The sequence below is a fragment of the Semicossyphus pulcher genome, unplaced genomic scaffold (assembly GCF_022749685.1).
Source record: "Semicossyphus pulcher isolate SPU_LCO1_2020_fin unplaced genomic scaffold, fSemPul1.0.p SCAF_19, whole genome shotgun sequence".
In the NCBI taxonomy this organism is placed as follows: Eukaryota; Metazoa; Chordata; class Actinopteri; order Labriformes; family Labridae; genus Semicossyphus; species Semicossyphus pulcher.
The window spans coordinates 5615044-5636399 of NW_027211692.1; the positions used below are offsets into that span (position 1 = coordinate 5615044).

General features: G+C 41.4%; 1 protein-coding gene across 1 annotated transcript in view; it reads left to right on the plus strand.

The window, feature by feature from the left end:
- Positions 1-613: 613 nt before the first annotated feature.
- LOC138596926 (rho GTPase-activating protein 42) overlaps positions 614-21356 on the plus strand; it is a 58936-nt gene continuing 38193 nt past the window's right edge. Inside the window, exons 1-3 of the mRNA XM_069668403.1 lie at positions 614-862; positions 17809-17904; positions 21016-21077. Coding sequence (XP_069524504.1) covers positions 709-862; positions 17809-17904; positions 21016-21077 — 312 coding nt within the window. The 5' untranslated portion in view covers positions 614-708. The remainder of the gene's footprint in view (positions 863-17808; positions 17905-21015; positions 21078-21356) is intronic.

The window sequence follows — 21356 nt, forward strand, 5'->3', positions numbered from 1 at the left end:
ATACACCGGCATACTGATGCAGAAGAAAATGAATTGCCCGGACTCAAAGCTGGACTGTGAAATAAGCTATTTTGCCGCGGGTATTGTGACCACAGTTTTAAATTTAAATAAGATTAGTGAGTGATGTGCTATATTATCTCTTTTTTATTTATTTATATATTTATTATAATTCTACTTACAAGGTTGGGGATCGAAGTAGAGGTGGGTGGTCTAATTCTGCTCAGGAACCCAAAAACTCTTAAACAAACCCTGCTTTAACTTTTGAACCCATAATAATAATGAGTAACCAATAGAAGACACCGTGAAAAAACTCTATAATTTGCCCATGTATAAATTTAATACATACACACAAGTGTTTTTCTGCTTTTATTTGTAAACTCACCTTTTTACGTGGAGTTTTCTTTCTGAGAAGAAGGAGAACTTTAAAAATCTAGTCCCTGTATGTTTAGTCTACTAGGCTAAAGATTGAGAAACTGTTTTAAACCCTCCAAAAGTAACCAGCAGGAGTCTCACGACCACTATTTTTATGATGGGTAGCCGAGGAAAGTGAAGAAAATCAAAGCGGAAGTGAGGAACTAAGCGGAGCAGGAAAACTTTTTTGGGCAAACTTGGAGGCGGTTGTATTACATCGGAGCTACGGGATGAAAAGTATAACCGTGTGCATACCGTGTTATAAAGTTTGACAGGCATCTTTGTCGTTGAGCTACAATGGGACTCCCCACTTTGGAGTTCAGTGACTCTTTCCTGGACAGTCCGGACTTCAGAGAGCGACTAAAATGTCACGAAATCGAGCTCGAGCGGACAAATAAATTCATCAAAGAGCTCATCAAGGACGGGAACATGCTCATCACCGCGCTCAGGAGTAAGTAGCCCAGCGAGGTCCTTTTCACTCCTACGGCTCCAGAAATAGTCTGTAACTACCTGAAAACCACAGGCGACTAGTAATTAGAGGATGCCTTCATTACAGCTTATTTAAATCCTGTGTGTTGGTGTCTGAATGGTCCTGTCCCTCTTTGAAGTCTGAAGAACCCCGTGGTGTGCCACTGGGAAACGTTTACCGCTAGTGAAAAGCTTTTAAATACAACAACAGCACATATAATTCATTATTCTGGGGTTGTTGTAATTCCAGGTGTTTGCTTTTGTGTGTGCCTCCCTGGATTCACTGCATGCAGGCTCAGAGTCTAAACAAATAATGTGATATGAATGGCTTTACTTTGCTTTAATGCCTTATAATAAAGCCACATGCAGGTATATGGAGAGCATTAGTGCTGACCTGGAATTTGCTTTAACCTGCATCCATTAATGAAAGATGCTTTCACCCTCAGGCTTTCACGTCACCTCTCGCACGTGAATGAAAACACAGGGTACTTTTAATAACTGCATGAATGAGCGCTGTGGGACTGTCTCAGCTCTTTGTCACGGGTCACTGTCCTCTCAAATTCCGAGTTCAATCCCAAATTCCTCCATGCTGATTAAAGTTGCACTTCCTGTTCTGCTGTGTCCCTGCGGGGATGGGTGCTTGGTCTGTTACCGTCACAAGTGTGTCTGTGAAATGGAGAGAGATTAGAAATATGGGCCCAATAAATATGGAAAATAGCTGGCTTGGAATGGGGACGGGAAGGCCCCAGCAGTGTGTTGTAGTGCACTCACTAACCCATTACCTTTTTCATGATTCATCCTAGCATGGTGCTGTCAACCTTTACTGTGAGAGAGCACCATCTTCATGCTCTGGCTCTTCATCTCCATTCAGTTCATGTACTGTACATGTTTTTGCTGTTTGTTGCTCTCGTGGATGCGGGAGTCATTGAAGCTGAAGCACCACAGAGGAGTTACCAGCAGTGGTTTAAGTTGTAGTGTCAAAACAATTTCACATGAGAGTATAAGATGTATATAATAGATTAGTTTTAACATGCAGCACATTATAACACTGTATGTATCTGTCTGTGAGTTCATATCGACATAACTTATGTGCCAGAAATATACAGTATAGTCATAATGGACTGTGTGCCATAAGATGGATCTGGGTGTAATTCAAAAGAGGCACATTTAAAAACAGTTTACTGGTTCTTACAAATGTAGGTTAACTTATTCAGCTCTCCTTGTCTCATAAAAATAGCTGTTGAGTCAATGATTTGCATTATATCTCCTCATTTCTCTCCAAAATCCAGGCCATCTTACATTTTGAGCATGATAGAGATGGATGGACAAATGGACCCACATATGGAGTACAAGTTGTACCTCTACTAAAAGTACTAAAATGTTTTATCAAAGATTTCAGTTTCGTTGTCTTTGGCGCCTCTAATGGCGATAAACCGTAATTTCAGTGTGGCTCCGGTTGTAACTCTTGATTTTCCTCGCTGTTTGCCTTCATCTGAGCGTCCAATTTGTTTCTTTTTCTTTGGATTTTCATTTTTGAAGTTGTATCTGTAGTCATCCAGATCTAGTTTGTTCAGCCGTAGTAGATTACTGTTTACTCACAACACTTGCAGAGACCGGAAAAGCAGCCGCTTAGCTCCGCCCACCCTCTCTGGCAGACCAACCACTGCTGGCTGATGGAAAAAGCGTCACTAACTGGGCGCTGCTTGTGATTTTTGTCGCCACGGACACCCAGTCCAGAATAATACTATATACTGCAAAGGCTTTCATCAGTGGGCCAGAGGCTCAGTCACCGTTGTGTTATCTCATGAGCAACACTGGCTTACTAAAGTGACATTCAGTGTAGCTTTAGATTTACAGCGAGTATCTGGATATTTCACCACAGTTTCACTTCCTCGTTTCTATGGGCACTCGTTGAGCTCAACAAAAACAGTGAGGTGCACTTCTGAGGGCAGCTGAAGGCCAAACTTATTTCATAGCTTTTCTGCAGGAAAGTGGTTGTGTCAGTGGGCAGGGCACCACAGGTGGACAGGAATAGTCTGCTGGTTTATTCATGGCAGTTAGGATTCTCTGTAGTAAGATGCAAAAGGTCCATTGGGTTTAATATCAAATAAGACCTTTACGCCCAGGTTTCAATACGCATATAAGAAAGGGGCAAGTGAGCTGAGTCTTTGATCGCCTTTGATTGGTTAAAGGATGCAGGGAAACTACAAATCTAAGGCTCTTTCAGAGCCATGTACCAGGTTTAGACTATCTTTAAAATACATGAATTTAAAGCAACGAGTAATGAACCTCAGCCTGTAAACATAACCGTATATAACCCATGCACTGCAGCTACAGGAGGGTTGTATTCGTCTTTTTGTTGTAATGTCTAGAGAGCGTCCTTTTGACTGGAAAGCCCAGCTTCAGTCAGGGGCGGAGTGAGAGCGCGGGAAGCGAAGAGATGGAAGTAAATTATTGATGGTCTTTAACTTCGGATGCCACAGAGGTTTATGACCCTTTATGACCCACCATCAGTGGTGACATTACTGGAAGACCTTTAATGGCCCCTTTTTTAATAGTCATCATCTCATGTTTCAAAATTGAATATTGTACCATAATTCATCACTCTTCTCATGTGGTGTCTGTGTGAATGAGGCCCGTTCAGCCAGGTTTGACTTCGATGTTAATACATTATCTGTGAAATGTTTCTACACATTACCGAACCATGATCAAACTATCAGCCCATATCAGTTTCCAATATGTGTCTAGCTGCAGCATTATTTTGCTGTATGCATGTTGAATTTGCATTTGAAGTCAGTCATTTTTTTCAAAATAAAAGCTTCATCCATGCCTCTTCTACATCCATGTTAATAAAAGACAAACATGTCAGTCTTAACTCCATTAATGTACAGTATGTATCAATTTCCATGATGGGATGATGTTTTCTAACAATGCAAATCCTCTACATATTGACCTGATTCATTTCCTTTTAAGTATAATTAGTTCCAGGTGCGAGTAACATCTATCTGCAGATGCTGCAGATAACTCTACCTTGCTATCTGTGCCTGGCACCGACTGTTCACACCTGGTGTAAATAACTGCTGACTTTTATTAATTCCTGTGCTCTGCTGCTGTAATTGAATACACTAAAAACACTAATTAGCTCTTTGTGAGTGTAGGGTTGGAGAAACCACAGATAAGAGGCAAGCAATGATACGTTTCAGATGTGTTCACGAGTTTGTATACAAAGCACCTGGGCAGAGGCCAGCCATCATTGGAGGCTGATGCTTTATACTTGAAATCCAGCTGGTACCATTCAAATGTGAGCGTGTGTGCATTGGATGTGCAAACTGTCTGTTTATGCACTTGACTGTACTTAACTAAACCTGATTAGCTGTAAAAGCTAACCATAATGTTTGTATATAAATAAATGTCTGTTAAGTCTCTATCTATCGCTGAATGAGGTAACACAATGGTGATTGAGCCTATGGCCTACTGATGAAAGCCTTTGTATTTGCAGTATTACAGACTGGCTGTCTGGTGTGTTTTCCATCAGCCAGCAGTGGTTGGTCTGCCAGAGAGGCTAGGTGGAGCTAACGCAACAAACAGACTTGTGTGTAAAGCGGCTGCTTTTCCGCTCTCTGCAAGTGTTGCGAGTAATAAGTAATCTACGATGGCTGAACAAACACAGAAAAGATCGATGACTACAGATACAACTTCAAAAAAGGTGCCGCCAAAGAGAACGAAACTAAGATGTTCGAGATTAGCACATCCTGGGAGGTATGCTTATTCTCTTTCTTGCAGAGAGTTAGATGTGGAAGATTGAGACCACACTCTTGAAACCATTAGCTGGTTAGCTTAGCTTAGCATGAAGACAGTGAACAAAGGAAAGCATCCAACAGCACCTCTAAAGCTCAACATTGTCCGTCTCATTTTGTTAAATCTGTAGTAAAACTTAAATAAATAAACATTTAGTTGAAGTTCTGTTTTAGGCCAGTCTCTGCCTTTCAAACTCTCAGTGATGAGACGCCTCCAGGAAGTGACTTTGCCGGACCAGAAATGGTCTCACACATAACCCAATAAAACTACCGCAAATAAACATTTTCCCTTGTAATGACACATTGCTTTTAGATACATAGCTTGGAAGAAGTCATGCTTCCAAAAAAGGAGAGGTCACAAGCACACTGTACAAATTCAAAGTTATATGTCGCCATAGTTACGGCCCAAGTACTTAAGGCTCATTTGACGGTGCAGCTCCCACAGACAGATTTTGAGACTGTTTAGCTGATACAACATCAACCTGGATGATACTTATATTGATGTTTAGATGCTAACCCTTTCAATGTAGGAAAGCTTGGTCCCCTATGTGGTACTTATCAGACTGTTATTGCTGTTGTCGGTTCAGTCTGGGAGTAGATTAACTCTCTGTCCCGTAGACCAGAACCACATGACTGATGAATGTGTCTAAATGTGGCTAATTTTGCTGTGTGAGGGCCATTTTAACCTTGTCTGACAAAGATCTTTGTTAGATAGACACTTTGCTCTATTAAATTAAATACTTTGTAGTTATCAGAACAGTGTGCCGATCCAGCATGAAGGTTTTTTGGATGCTTCCCTTAAACAACCACTCGGCTTTTAGTAACTTGACACTGAGATACTAAGGTACAGTAAGTTTTTATATGAGCTTGTTTTGTGAGAGTGGCTACTACACATTCAGAGAGCATCTTTACCGTCTCTTCTCAAGCCTCCAGGTGATGTTGCAGATGCTACATACAAACTGGTTTTAAAAACCGAGCTGCTGCAGAGAAGCAGGGATCGCTGTGAGCTGCTCCAAGTGGTACCACCCACTATAATTGAGTGGTATATCACAGCTTTGCTATAGAACTTACACAATATTGATCCCTATCTCTGTCTCCCTAAGAAAACATTGTAGAAGGCTGTGCACTGAAGGCCCATAGGAGGTCCCAGCGTGGGGAAAGTATCTTCAGAGAACTGCTTAGCCTCGGGGAAGCCTTCGGGTGCTGGATTTGTCCTTCACTCATTATTTGTGGAAATTTGTAAAACAATGAAGCAACTGCAGCTGTATATTGTCAAGAATCTGAAGAAGAAGTAGGGGTTTAAACACAACACAGTGTAAACCACAAGCATGCACATTAACTAGAATTGATACAGTATCATGAAACATAACATCTCATTACTCGCCTGCATCAATATTTTCTTACACCTCCAGAGCCAACTGCTTGTTATCCGCTCTCAGTTGCAGGTTGCACATTTATTTCGGGAGACTTTGCATCACTGCCCGTCCAACAGAGATCTGCTGTTCAGACCTGGAGCTTACTGTTTCTGCAGAACGGAAATGTTCCTCAAATTAAGTGTGTATCGCCCATTTAAAAGTTGCTTATTGTCTTCCCGGTTATTTGGGAACATTTCTAAGACACTGTTGCCTTTTAAGAAGATTCATAAATCCCAGCAAGCATTTAATTTTCATAAGCTTTTATAAATGCACCCAGATTAGTTCAGTCTAAAGTAGAAGACAGCCCATTATTATGTTGGCTGGCTGTGTCTCTGCCTCCACCCCGTGCCCACGCCTGCTCACCAGCTCCAGAGTGAGGCTTTCTCCCTGGGATACATGCAGTAATGAATGGCTGACACGCATGGGTGTTGCTGTTGTAAAAATTACAGTATTTAGAAAGTCTGTAAACAGCGTCTTTACTTGTTCCAACTGTGCCTGCATAATTCTGAGGTATTTATGCAATTTAATATAGCTATAATTTGTGTGTTATTTCATTAAATGAAGACGCAGTATATAGGCTTTTTGTCAAAAGAGATTTTACAGCCCCTCTCAGCTTCGGGGGAACTCTGAGTGTTTGTTTGTCTGAGGACAGATGATGCTCCCAAGGCTCAGCCACAGGAAATGTCCTGTAAACATGCTTGTGTAACCATCCCCCATCCTCCCTCTGATAGCACTGGGCCGGACATCATCCCGCTTCAGTGTGTGTGTGTGTGTGTTTTCTGTGTCTCACTGTAAAGCAGCCTGCGTGTTGCAGGATTATACCATTTAGAATGTATTGCTGCCGCCTTTACTACTTTGATGAATTTGAACTCGTGTTATGGAAATGAAATACAGGAGTACATGATGTGACTTGTTTAGCAATAATGCCGAGCGGAGCGGTGAGCACGGCTCCTGCAGCTCTGCGAGGGGACACGACTGTTTTTGTGGACAGATTTTGATAAAAGGATTAGACGCTGTATTCGTGAAAGCTGCTTCCCTTCAGACTGCGCGGGGAAATGTGTTAGACTCCTGATTGAGGCCTGCTCTGAAGTGAGCGTTGTTACTCTGTCAATCAAAGTGATTGTCACAGCGAGCGCACCATTCTCATGCTAACAGTCGGCTGGCATCTCTCGCTGCTGCTTTTGTTGCTTCTTCAGACGGAGAAGAATAAAGTGATGCGTTGATCGTCTCTCCTCCGCAGCATTAAAAATTTACTGATACTCCTCAGCTGGATATGTTTATTGTTGCATTATTTAGTATACTATGTGTGTTTTTGTACTTTTCTCTCAATGTAGATAAAAATGCTGCATTATGGGAGATTTAAAGTCACCAATAACACGATGTATAAAACCAAAGACTGAGAAGAACTCACTTATGTGCTGTATCATCCAAAATGTTATTGCACACATTCAGATGAAAGTAGTCATATTGTCTTGTGTGCTGTTAATATGTATAGGTTACATGTTAAACAGCTCATGCAGACTGTGATGAACCCAAAGACAGTAAAAGGTGATGTATTAGCATGTCTTAGCCTACGCACAGTCTAATCTGAGACATGAGAAAGCCTCCGTGGCCCCATGGGTCCCCAGTATTTCTCAAAGTGTTGGACAGTGGGGGGGTTTCAGTAGTTTCACACACCTCTTTGTTTTTTAATTGTCTCACTTCAATGTGTTTCTGGATAATTGTGCGTGCCGTCGTTAGAGCAAGAAGCCCACAACACAACGCTCACAAACATAGATGTTTTATAAAATCTTATTGTGAAGTCGTATGCCGGCTATTATTCCAAATTGAAGCTAAATTCTGCTTGTTTTCTCTAAAGGCGTTCTTCCTTCAGAGGCGAGTTCATCTCTGTCAGAGGTTGTGTCAGATGTGTCTTCAGAGAGAAAATCTCTCAACTCGGTCTAGAGGCTGCAGACGGGGTGATAAATGGTGGAGGCTGGCCTGGCTGGCTCTTTTCATTCCTACACAATTGCAGGGCTAATAACTCTGATCCTTTTCTTTGGAGTTTAAGAATTGGCTGTAGCATTGCATCAGGCTCATATCGAAGACCCAGGGTCAGTTTCTTCCTCCTCAATTGTTTTCTTCAATTTAGATGGAAACAAACCAATCCACATGTTCTGCACTGATATGTGTAATAATAGGGTAGCAGAATATTGGATTTTTTGACGATCTTTGCCAACCTTCTTTTGCCAAATATCGATTTTGATACTGAGTTATTAGGCTCGTGTTTTCTTCCACCTAATTGCAGAGAACATCACGTCTCCCCTGTAGTGGAATTGATATCATGCCGACTCTTATTATAGTAGCCAAAAACTGCCATACCGCAGACATTTTGCACCCTTCTTCACGCTAGATGGAAGAGGCGTGGTGCATGCAGTGCGGGCGCACACTCGCGCCAAGTTCATGTCATAGCATTTCGTCAAGCTTTTTTTGTTTATTTTTATTTTTTTTAAAGATTCTTTTTTTGGCCTTTGGCTTTATTTATAGGACAGCTGAAGATAGACTGGAAATGTTGGGAGTAGAGAGTCGGGGATGACATGCACCAAATGATCTGCAGACCGGGAGTCGAACCTGCGATCAGTGCGACGAGGACTGTAGCCTCTGTACATGGGGCGCCTGCTCTACCAACTGAGCTAAACAGCGCCCCTCACATCAAGCTTTTTAAGGGAATCATCGAGCATTTAGGCAGAATTAATGCGATGTTTTATCGGCGGGAAATATCGTCAGAAAAATGACATATCTGCTGATGCCGATAACGTGCTGATAGTATCGTGCATCCCTAGTATATAAGATGCATTTCTCTTATTCTGATCACCAGTTTATTGTTAAAACATACCAAGATAAATTGATTTCATAACGTAACCAATAGTCAGCACTCGCATAGTAGATCGCTGTTATTATAAATGATTTTGTCATACTTACTCTTTTTAATACCGAAGCCTCTAAAAAGTCCCCAACATGACCCGACACCTCAAACTTTCTTTCTTGTTTTTTTAAAAAAGAAGCCAACATGCATTAATTGTAAGTACACTGTAAATCACTGCACCCACACACTACGTTCTCTAGTCACTTTCTTTATGTTTTATTCAGCCATATTAGGACCTCTCTACGTATAAGTTAGTTCATAGGTTGACCCACTGCTACTTAAAGTTACTGGCTGCTGCTGCAGCAGCTGGTGCGGAGTTATTAGATAAGGCTTTGTTTCAGGCAAAGGTTTGCGCTGAGAAATGTTCAGTATGCTGCAGGAGTACAGGGGCCCGTCTGGTTGGCTCTCCTCACACAGCTATTCTCTCTACCCCGCTGAGCGACTGACAGGCAAATGTTATAGCAAGCAGGTGGAAGAGGCCTTACCTGAGGGGCCACTACCCTGTTACAATCCCACCAAATGGAATCAAAGTGGCACAATGCACCCTACTGTTGCATCAAAGAGATCTCCTCATCTCTCGTTAAGCTGGGTGCATAGAAGCGTTCCCCTTTGAAGACCTTCTCATCTGAAATCAGCCGCGTCTGACAGGATGAAGCAGCTACGGTGGTTCTCACCAACATGTTGATGTGCAGGCAGACCGTGAACTGTGTCTACGAAAGAGGAGCATCGCACTGCTCTTTTGTTTATTCAGCTCAATAAAAGACAAAGATGTATACTTAGGTCTGGGAATGTGCCTGTAAACGTTAAACAGAAATTACCTTGAGAGCATCCTGAGTCGTTTGAGTCGAAGTGTAAATATGTAGCTATTCATAAAAAGCTGAATGCTTTATTGTGCAGATTGTTGCTTCTTAATGGAGCACATTTCTGCAGCGAGTTGAGGTTTTAAAAGCTTTTGTGCACTAATTTGCATTAAAGCACTTCATTAAAACCTCTAAGAACGTTCAGAGGAGTGGAAAGCACAACAAGGATGCTGCTTGGTAATTATTGCTGTGATGAGCATGTCAGTCACATAACGCACAGGGCTGGAAGTTCAGCCAACATGCCTTGACATGTCAGTCAACAAGACATGTTTAAAATATTTCTCTGTCTATTTTATGAGCTCTTAAGTATATGTCTGTGAGAGGAAAACAACATGTGGGAAAACATGACAAATCACGCTCTTAATGCAGTTATTCCCTCTTTGGTGGTGTGATGACTGAGACTATTTATGCTGTTCATATTAGCACTTTAGCAGGTGCTCTTCCAATTTACTGCCTTTATAACCTTGGATATAACATTTAAACTTGAAGCAATTAAAAACAATTGCTGCTAATTGGAATATAAGTTGTTGTGAGACGCCTCCATATTTGAAATTCTAATACTTGAAGTCCTTTTGGGCATAAACACGTTCAGTTCTATTGTTTAAAACAGCAGCAAAGCTTTTGGGGCCAGAGAACATTTTCCAAAGACCCCCTCATAATCGTAACACCGATTGAGCAGATGCTTACTGCCATTTGCACTCTTAGATGCCATTGGATCTATTTCTATTATAAAACTTATCAACCTAAATACATCAGAGCTGTTTCATAGTGATAAACATCTCAATCTGAATCATGTTAATAGCACTTATATACTTTAAAACAGAAGGTCACTTTTTTCAAACTGCTTGTGAACTCAACTTGACAGCATTTATACTTTTAAAGTAATTGATCTTAAAAGCTTTCAGAAAATGAGCAGCAGCAGACAGCTGCAGGAACGGTTTGCTGCGACCTGAGTGAGTCGAGTGATTCATGACAGATTAATGTGATGTCACAGTCATGTCAGTTTCTATTGGTCCAAAGCTGACGTGGGCGGGCTCAATATGTTTTATTTCATTGGCGCTAATGGTCGTCATCTGTAGACATGAAGTTTTTAATAATACAGCACAATTTAATAATTTATTATAAATGTATTATAAATATTTCGCGGACCCCCAGGCTATGGTTCGTGGACCCCCAGAGGTCCTAGGACCCCACTTTGAGAACCACTGGTTTAGTGTTATTTTTAATAATAATAACACCATTGCATAAGAAATTACCCATGCTGCATCAAGCCTGTTTAAGGTCAAACAATGTTCTACAATACAGTTTTTTAATTATGGATTCATCTGAGAACCTTTATCAGTGTATCACATAATTGTTTAGTCTATTAAATGTCAAAAGTTCTGAAAAATCATAATCAAAATTTTCAGAGTGCAAAGTAGCATCAAATGTATTTACTTGTTCAATCAACTGTCCCAAACCAAAAGACTCTTAATTTACCGTCATAAATAACAAAGAAAAGTGACAAATGCTAAAATAAAAGTGGCTGAATTTATTAATCTATAATGAAATCTGCATGTTTGGCATATTAACGAATTGATTCATGAACCGTTTGTTGCAGCTTTACAAATGTTACACAAACAGCAGAACAACATGAACATCCGGAGTTAACAGCATCAAAACTGTAAAAATCATAATTGTTGTTGCTGAATTTTGGTCTCACAGGTACGCTTCCTGTCCTCCTAATAGTGAATGAAGTCAGCATGTACCTGCAGAGTCTCCTGCAGGGTTGTCTGTGTTTTGTCAGGGGTTGTCAGCAGATGGAATTAGGTAGTATGTGGTTGCCCTGGAGACGAGATAAAGGGTGTACCCAGGGGGCTTTGCTGTGTGGTGACTGACAGCCATAGTCCTCTCTCACATCTCACACACTGGGCCCTGACTCAAGTAGCAGCTCCATCCACTGATGTCTCGGCTGGGTGGTCAGAGCTCTGCTCTTTGATTAAAACCTGCACAGGTGGACAGTCCACCATGACGATTGTTCAGGCTGTTACCTCTCTGTGCACACTTACTGTGTGAGGAACCATTACTGCAGGTCAAATACAGTGTTGGGAATACTGCAAGCATGGTTCAGTGTAATACAATTAGAAGGTGCTATTTAAAGGTGGTGAAGGAGCTCTTTGTTCTTCTTTCAGAGTTACACTTCATGTGGTAAACAGCATCTTCAGATTCAGACCTTTTCAAAGTTCCGCTTCTTTCCTTTTATTACTCCCCTGCACAGCAGCGCTCTCTGTTACCTCACACACGCACCACATTCCTGCTTCTGTCAGAGGAGATGTAGAGGAGTGAGATGAAATATCTGGGGAACCATGAAGTCTCCCCTCCCTGTACACCCGAGGAAGCTTCATCCTTCTTTCTGTCTTAATTTTTATCTCTCCCCTTCTTTCAAAATGCAAAGTAATCTGGCCATTTGCTGCACCTGTACTGCATCAAATGTAAGGCCTTATTTGCATCATTGTAATATGGCCGGCAATGACATTACAAGCCTGCATGCTGAATTACTTTGAGTGCTCAGATGAGAATCAGCTTTGGAAGCTACATTAGCACCATTAAAAAGCTGATTAGCAATACATTAATTCATTAGCAAACCTATTTGTATGTGAAATCTCACAGTGCGCCCTGAAATGTACCTGACACAACGTCCTGAAAGCAGAGGGTGTTTGTTTGCGTTGTTTCTAAAACTTCTGAACGTGCAGCCTGGCCCGTGTTGCTCTGTTTATGCCTTTACTGCTTTTACTGCTTGCCTAAGGTTAAAAAATTCAGCTATTCATTTATCTTCCTTTATAGCGAATCTCTTTCCATTTATCGTTGTTACTCGGTCTTGTGATCACTTGAAGTGAGTTGGTTTCTTTGTGTTTGCTTGAGCAATATTTGCCGCAGCGCCCAATAAGGAGCAGAGGGCCAAAATCATTCGTGGGCAAAGTTAGTGAATAATGCATGAAAAACAAACAGTTGTTGTTTCAGGTCTTTTTTGATTATTGCTGTAATTAAAATGTAGTAAATGTTTTCGTGTATATGTTCACATTGACGTAGGCTATAGCAGCGGGTCTCATCATTAAGGCAGCTTATATCTTTAAAGGAAAACTTTGGGATTTTTCATCCTAGACCCTATTCTCCCATGTGTTTGTGTGTAAGTGACGAGTAGAGACAACAATTATTGAAATCGATCCAGTATTCAGGGAGGGAGCACCGGCCGGCAGCCGCCAAATGAGATACAATATAACTAAACAGGGCACCGGGGCATACGCTAATATACAGCCACTAAAAGCGCATGTTTTTGCTACTGACAGTCTCAGATCGTTATTCATTCATTCATTCATTCAACCTTTATTTATTTCTCAGGAATACATTGAGGGGTGGCCCTCATTTTTAATGATGCCGAGATTACATTAGGCAGCAAAGCAGAAATACAGTAAAAACAAAACAAGAAAAAGACAGAAAGATAATAAAATAAACAGCCAATAAGAATTCTACAACAGATTAAGATAATTCCTAGTTAAAACATGTTATAATACGTGTCTGACAACACTGTGGCAGCCATGCTACTTTACCTTATGCTCTCTGTTGTTGTCTGTAACCGAGTCTCGCGCTGAAATCTTGCGTGAGACCGTAGTTGTTGCAGGAAGAAGGAGAGAGAGAAGACGAAGACGAAGAGGGAGAAGTGCCCTTTGTTGTATTGGAGTACAGTGTTGTTGCAAAAACAAGTGCTTTTAGTGGCTGTATATTGGGGTATGCCCGGTGCCCTGTTTAGTCTCATTCTCATTCTCAATCTCATTTTGCGGCTGCCGGCCGGTGCTCCCTCCCTGAATACTGGATCGATTTCAATAATTGTTGTCTCCACTCGTCACTTACACACAAACACATGGAGAATAGGGTCTAGGTTGAAAAATCCCAAAGTTATCCTTTAAGCTGTTATACAATGACTGAATCATACAATGTACTTACAATGTTTAGATGTGTTAATGTGAGGATGCAAACCCCTTACTGCTGAGGATAAATCCACATTAAACTTAGTAAATAACAAAGTTTATTTTCATATAACAGAAAGAAGCAAAGCTGCTCAAATGTTAATTCTTGTCTTAACCAGCAGCCGTGTGAGAACTTAAACCTAAGTCACTGTAAATACTTAGAAAAGATCTATTAACATCTGGACCTTTATGATTAAATAATAAATAAAAAAACAACCTCTCCCGACATATTGAGGAGCCGCACATTCTTGATGAATACTAATTATCTTATTTTTTGGCTGCTTACAGGAAACAATGCTCTCAGTTGACGGCAGTATAGGTTCATTTTTGAAGTTGGAGCTTGTCTGAATGTCAGGGCTAAAAGATCGTTTATTGATGCCAGCGCGAGCACATCCAGACATCCGCAGCCAGGTATTGATCTGAAATCAGCAGCTTTCGAGTGAAAGCAGAAATGATGGGAGCTCATCGCCGGCACAATACGTCTCCTGCAAAAGTTCCACTCAGCTGCACTCAGCAGCATTTACAAGTGGTCAGGCACACTCATTCAAGGTAGCGCAGACGTCGTTAAGAGCCTTTCAGCCTGTGGTCTCAGTGAGTAAAAGTCTTGTTAGATTGTTTCGTACACATTCAACAATGCACTGAAATACAATACAACAACGCTCGCCGGTATGTAAAAGAAAGAGATACTTACTGACAATTATCACATGATTCTTTGGTATCAGGCTTTCCGAGCAATTTATGTTCCTGCAGAGATGAGAGTATTGATTTTTGTGGGCTTTTAAGGCCCGTTACATAAACTATTGTTGTCACAGTACGAGCTGTGTGTGTCTCAACACAGCATCCACTGTGGACCACCAAACCTTTCATCAAACACACAAGTTCGAGCAAACACTGGAAATTTAAGGTTTCTTATTTGAGGCACTATTAACCGCTTCCAATTTTTATTATGCATTAGTATTGATGTTTTAGTACATTTTAGAAAATGAAAAAATAAGTTCTGTTTAGTTATTCATTAAAATTCCCTTCACAGCATTTGATAAAGTACGACTTTATTTAAGACATAATGTTCCTCTTCATGCTTTTCATTCTGCTGCTGCTGCATACTCTTAAAGAAGCTATAGCAAAGGCTTTTAAATGTATGATACCCGAGTATGAAGCACAGACAGTATAAAAAGCATGTGTGAATGCACATCTTCATACATGATCTGCAGAAACAAGCTGTCAACAATCACAGGAAAGCTTTGAGTCAGATCTGTGAAGCATTAGAACAACTTGGACATCCATGTCTCATACGCAGTAATGAAGGAGTCGTCTATAAAATGAACATATATTATGAGTGTCTGCAGTATATTTCACTGTGTGCGTCCTCTTGCTTCACAGGCAAGCGTTAGCTTCCTGGTCCTTTGATGTGAAGACATGACTGCTGGCGAGAAAAGAAGCAGAGAAGCAATTAGTGAGTCATTGTCAACAATAGATATGAGAAAAATGTCTGTTTCACACTGTGTAGGCTGACGACCAGAATGTCAGAGTATTTTAAAACCTCCATCTAGTTTTGCTTTTAATTGTAAATTCAGCAGAATTATGAAACGTTAAAAGCCTCCATTACGTGCTGAAGCTTTATCCCACTCTGTAAAGTACTTGTAAACAAAGGTCACGTTCACCTCGACCTGAATATTCTCTCACCGCTACCACAGCAGACACACACACACTCACCTGTAAGTAACGGAGGTATGAAACAAATTAAAATCAGTTGCATGTTTTAAAATGCTGCTGGTCAGCTGTTTGCAGGTCGACACATATTTTGTCCCTTTGTGTTAAAAAGCAGCTTAATTCTTTTCTCCCACACTTTTGATGTTCCTGTGAATCTGACTGAAATCAGATCTCGTGCGTGCCAGATGTTTATCGTGCAGATCTTGGGTGTGTTTTTTGAGTCCCTTTTAAGCTCTTTCCATGAATTTATGAGTCATACCGGATAAGATCCAGATTTGATTTGTTTATTTTTGTCTCGGCTTGTAGAGTAAGTTATTCACCATGTTACCCATGGACTTTAAAATACGTAGCAGAAAGAATCTGCCTTTGTCAGCCTCAACATACAGAGAGAGATCTTTCTTCCCTTTTGTTTTTTTTACTTTTAAAATCAGCAATTAAACAGATCTACTTTGATGTCGCCTAACTGGGGAGTTAAATCTTTTCATACTACACAATTGGGTAGACGGTAGCTCAGTCTGTGGGGACTTGGCTCGGGAACCGCAGGGTGGCTGGTTCAAGCACAGACCAAGCATGGAAAATGGGACTGGTAGCTGGAGAGGTGCCGTGTCGACTCCTGATCGCCGTTGAGGTGCCCTTGAGCAAGCATGTGCAGCCCCCGCACTCCCCCTCACATCTCTCCATATATGCATGTCCTGTTTGTGCGTGTGTGTATTTCAGGCCTTTGTGTGTGTAGCATGTTTGTATCGGGGATTAATGAAGGATTTCTGATTCCGAAAACATTGAATTTCCCCTCGGGGATTACTGAAGTATACCGTCTTCTTTTGAACAAAGAACCGATACAACTCACCTCGTCTAAAATGTGAAAACAAGAACATTCGATACTTTTTTTTATCACAATAATAAAGGAGAGAAAAGTAAACACATCTAGGACACATTTTATAGTTGTTTTTTTACTGTAGACAATAGAGAAGTGAAGTTAGAGGGTTTCTGCTGGACGAGCAGGGTTCGGGAAGTGAAAATACAGACACAGTAGAAGGTGAGAGGATTTTAGTGCAGCTCTTATTCCTGAATGGACATGCAGCACGCTGGCTGACTCATCACTACAAACAATGAGTAATCGCTTTCGGCCAATTCTGGCTCATTGCTGGTGAGTCAAAGGTAAAACAGTGTTTACATGAAAACTTAATGAGGGAGGTCACCTGGGACCTGGATGAATGCAGAGATTTGAGCTAAATACATTCAACAGATAGTATTTCAGATTCTCTTTCTGATCAAACTTGGTATCAATTAAGCATTAGAGCTTTGTTAATGCCTGGACTAATCCACACCTTTAGCTGGCTCCACGGTAATGACTGCTCAGGGTTATGGGTTATCTAATGTTCCTAAATGCTGGACAAAAAACGTAAATCGTCTGATGCAAATTTACAATCGGAAAATACCTCTGAGCTTGGAAAGCTGGAATACAAATGTCACTCTGAAAAGATTACCGAAGCAGTTTATCACATCTAAACTCCTGGAATGTGATAAACATCATAAATTGAAGTGTTTCGGTGTGAGGCGATCCGAAGGTGGAATTCTTCTAAGGATTTCAATTCTTCATGGGCACTGCATCATTTCTGACGCAAAGGTTAGGCAGCTCAGCTGGGCTTAATTTTCCTGGACAGATCTCAGTATTGTGATCAATGTACAAGTGATGAGGTAAATATAGCAGTAACTCTCACAACTGCTGTTGTATATGTCAGCGGACATGGAGCTGGACAGTCAGCGGCTCATTAAAGTGCATCTGGTGCTCCTCTGCTCCCAGAAGTTGTCAAGAAATTATTTCAACTTGTACACTTTTGTTGCTGCAGCTGCAAATGTACCAAATGGAAAACTTAGCAGCAGACCTGCTCATATAAAGGTAGCACCCCTTTGTCCATATAGGGAGAAGCTATCTTAACATACTGAACATGCACACTGTGTATCTGACAACCTGTGATGTAATACTGAGCTTTTATTTTTTATCTTCTCTGCTGCCAACTTGTCAATAATCAAACGAACATTTTGTGATGCTAAGGTTACCTTGTCAATCAGGTATATGCATGAGGTATTAATCAAACGTCAGTCTTCATGGTACTAATAAAGAGTTTTTGGATAGCTAAACTGTTTGCACCGTTTGTCTTCTGAGTTCAATAGAGTACAGTAACTCATTAATTTGAGCGATATTTTATTCTGATGTCGTGACCCTCTGTTTTCCAGATCTCTCTGCTGCCGTCCAGAAGTTCTCCCAGTCCCTGCAGGAGTTCCAGTTTGAGTGCATAGGTGATGCAGAGACAGATGACGAGGTGAACATCGGTAAGTCCAGTTTAGCCGGGCCCAGGAGGGCTGAGGGAGGAGGGTCTCCCCCTTTTGCAGTCTTTCATCCTCTTTCCTCTCCGCTCTGCCCAATTAATCACATTGTCAACTCGCTCAGAACCTTTTCTGACATTTCCGTAAGGGCTCTCCTGGGAGAGACTTACACACATTGGCTGGCATACTTACAGGTATCATAAGAGCTAATGTCCTCTGGCGAAGAAGGGAGCGCTCAAAATGTGATATTATTGTGTTTGAGAAATGTAACATCAGCTAAAGTAGTAAAAAGTGAATAGCTGTCAGCGTCACTGGGAGCTGTTTTCAGACAGAATTAGCCTTACGCTGCGAATTCTTGGAATGGGATTTGGCTTAAGTATAGATCTTAAAGTTGTCTGATGCATGTATAATTAATGCTATTGATTTGCTTATGCTTCCCTTGTATCTTTTCGAGCCTATAAGAGATCAAAGGGACTAATTGTGATCAGTGTCAGAGATTAATGGAGGTGCGAACCTCCTCGCCTCCAACAGGAATATGAAAGCAGCTGTGCAGAGGGCTTCTCCGGCTCTAATGGGCAGGACTCACAGTCTGGCCTCTTCTTCCTCTTCTCTTTTTTTCACTGCTCATTATCCCCAGCTTGAGTCTTTCGCTCCATGGCGCTGCAGACTGCTGAATTACTGTCCATCTGTGAGGGCGAGACTGGATATCGACCTCCTCTACATGAGGCTGTAATGTTCATCTGAATGCGTAATGAATAGTCATTCTTCCCTTTTTTCTCCTAAAGCTGCGGCGGCTGTGTGATGGGCAGGAGTGCATGAGACCAATTATGCTTATTGGAAAAATCCACACCCAAATCCAAGCCTCATTAGAATCAAGCACACTTTAATTTGAGGCAAAGCGCCCCCTTCCCTGGACTTCATTCAAGAGCAGTGTTTGAACAATGGATATTTAAGCTGCCCACCTGTTATGTAGCTGGACCTGCTTCATATTTACAGCAAACCACCAGCCCAATAAAAGCCAGGGGTTTGGCTGTGCCCGCTGCTTGGATGACGGAGCCATTCGTTTGGAAGCTTTTTATTGAGTGCGTAATACTGACAATGTGATTCACATGGGAGGCAACAAATAAAGTGAAGTAGTCTCAATCACGGGATGTAGATTGTGTGTAAAAGCCTGCCATTGGACACCAATTTCAGATGCAATTCTCCCTCCCATCTACTATCTGTGTGTCCACATTATCAAAGTCTCCATCGTTACATGAAACAACAAAGTAAGCGCAACCTCCGTGTTGAAAAAATATGTGGAAGGTGCAATGAGGCAGGTCTGCTTCTTTGAGTAAATGTTTGTACAGATATACAAAACTTCATTTTGAAAATAGGGAAAGTTAACGACATATAACACGAGATTCAAATGTTGTGCATCCACAAAACTGTGCCCTAAAGTTTTATTGTTCAATATCTCTCTCTAATAGAGACATGACTTCCTCACACTCTGAGCTGCACTCCTGTGTTCACTCACCAGAGAGAAAGGGCCATGATTACTATTTGAGAAAAAAATGAAACCGCCAGTTGAATCAATCTAGTCATCAATGAAGCTGAGCTTTCTGAGTGACATAGCTAGACCCTTGGTGAATGCCAGCCACGATCTTGATGCAGTATTGGTATGGCTCACTTTGATGCTCCTAACTTACCCACATAACGTCAGGATCCTGTATGTGCTGCCAGACAGGTTCACCTGACCTTTATTGATTTTACTCTATGACTTCCTGCGGTGACATTCACATTCCAAGCCAGTTATCTTGGAATCAATGGGGGCGAAAGATTGATGTGGCTATAGAGATTTAAATTTTTAGAAAAGTTACATGGCCTTCTCTCAGAAGGTCAATCCTTTAGTCTCCCAGAGCTGTGCAGAGCCTTCTGAGGTGGAACAAGTGAGGAAAGGTCTTGAACTGAAACATTAAAAATCGAGCAGAAAGGCAACATTAAACCAATAATAATGATCGGACATATAGAAGTCTTATTCTATGCAGGAAAATGAACATGCACCCTAAACGTCTCAATATATTCGTGTAAGCTCAACGTCCTTACTCATCCGCCCTCGGGTGGTAAATTTTATTTTATTCAGTGATTCATCAGGTCTATTGCCTTTCCTCCATTTACCAGTGAATGATATGCAAGCTGTAACCTCACTTTGACTCCCATTTCCTTTCTTTGGAGTCTAATCTTGTCCCATCAACGGCTCCAGCTGTGCCCTTTACCCCCTGAGAGGTTTGTGCTGTTGATAAAGGATCTGGTGGCGTTAATAGGAGGCCGGCCTGCCTGCAGGATCACTGGCACAAAATCATTGCTCCCTGCTCTTTAAAAGCTTTGGTGTGTAAATGGACCAAAGTGTCTAAGATGATGCATGGCTCTCCGTGCCAGGCCGTCGCGGCTGATAATGATGTTGCTGTGTTGGCAAGCGGAGCAGCTCGACCGCTGCTAAATGGTTGGACACAGGGTGACGGAGGCTGACCAACAGGGGCCACACTGTATCTGGACCCCTATTTAATGAAGCCGTGGAGCTATCAAGGCTCTATTTTCTGGCAGATAAGATTCAATGTATTGTATGCTGAATTCAGCTGGCCCTGCAGAATGTGATATAAGCTACTGAAGTACAGCCCAGATGGTGTGAACACATCAGTCTCTCCTATATGGTGACAGTATATTGTAAAGCCTTGCAGGGCAAGAAACTAAAGGGAAGCAATCAGTGGGCTCCATTTAATTGAAGTATTGTTTTTTGCTGCTAGTCTTGGTTTTAAATTGGACAGCTGCATGATTTTATTAGGTTCTAAAATATGCTGCACTGAAAGCTCTGAAGCTGCAGTGAAAATAAACATTTTAGCACCATCCTACAGAGCTTGTGGGGTGCCAGGAACATCTGATGTTTAACGACTGAGCCACTGTGTGAGAATATCTTTTTTTATCTTGTGAATATAACAACACGGTGGATCACTGTAGACTTGCACAATGGGGAACATATTGTGCATGATGTATCATACATGTTGGTGCATTTATGGAGCAAACAAACAGTATCTTACCTTTAATACGGTGCTGTAGAAATGATCTTTCTTTGTGTTGCAGCACAGTCGTTCAAAGAGTTCTCCCAGCTGTTGAACACGGTGGAAGAAGAAAGAAGACGCTTGGTAAGAATGACATTTTGATATTTAGATTTCTTTCTTTTATAGTCAAGTTTGTACAAAAGACAGAGAGAACAACACATGCTTGTTTTTCTTTACTGGATCGCCATTTCACCAGAAACTGGTTTGCTGTCGTGTTTGTATTTACTTGGACTAGCGTCATCTGGTAAAGAGAATCGACTGCAGGTTTCCAGCCCTCCATTTCCCCTCCAAAGCAAACAGAACTGTCGATAGCACCCGTGGTTACTGCCACTACGTGTGTACACAAGTAAGGAATCTCATTCA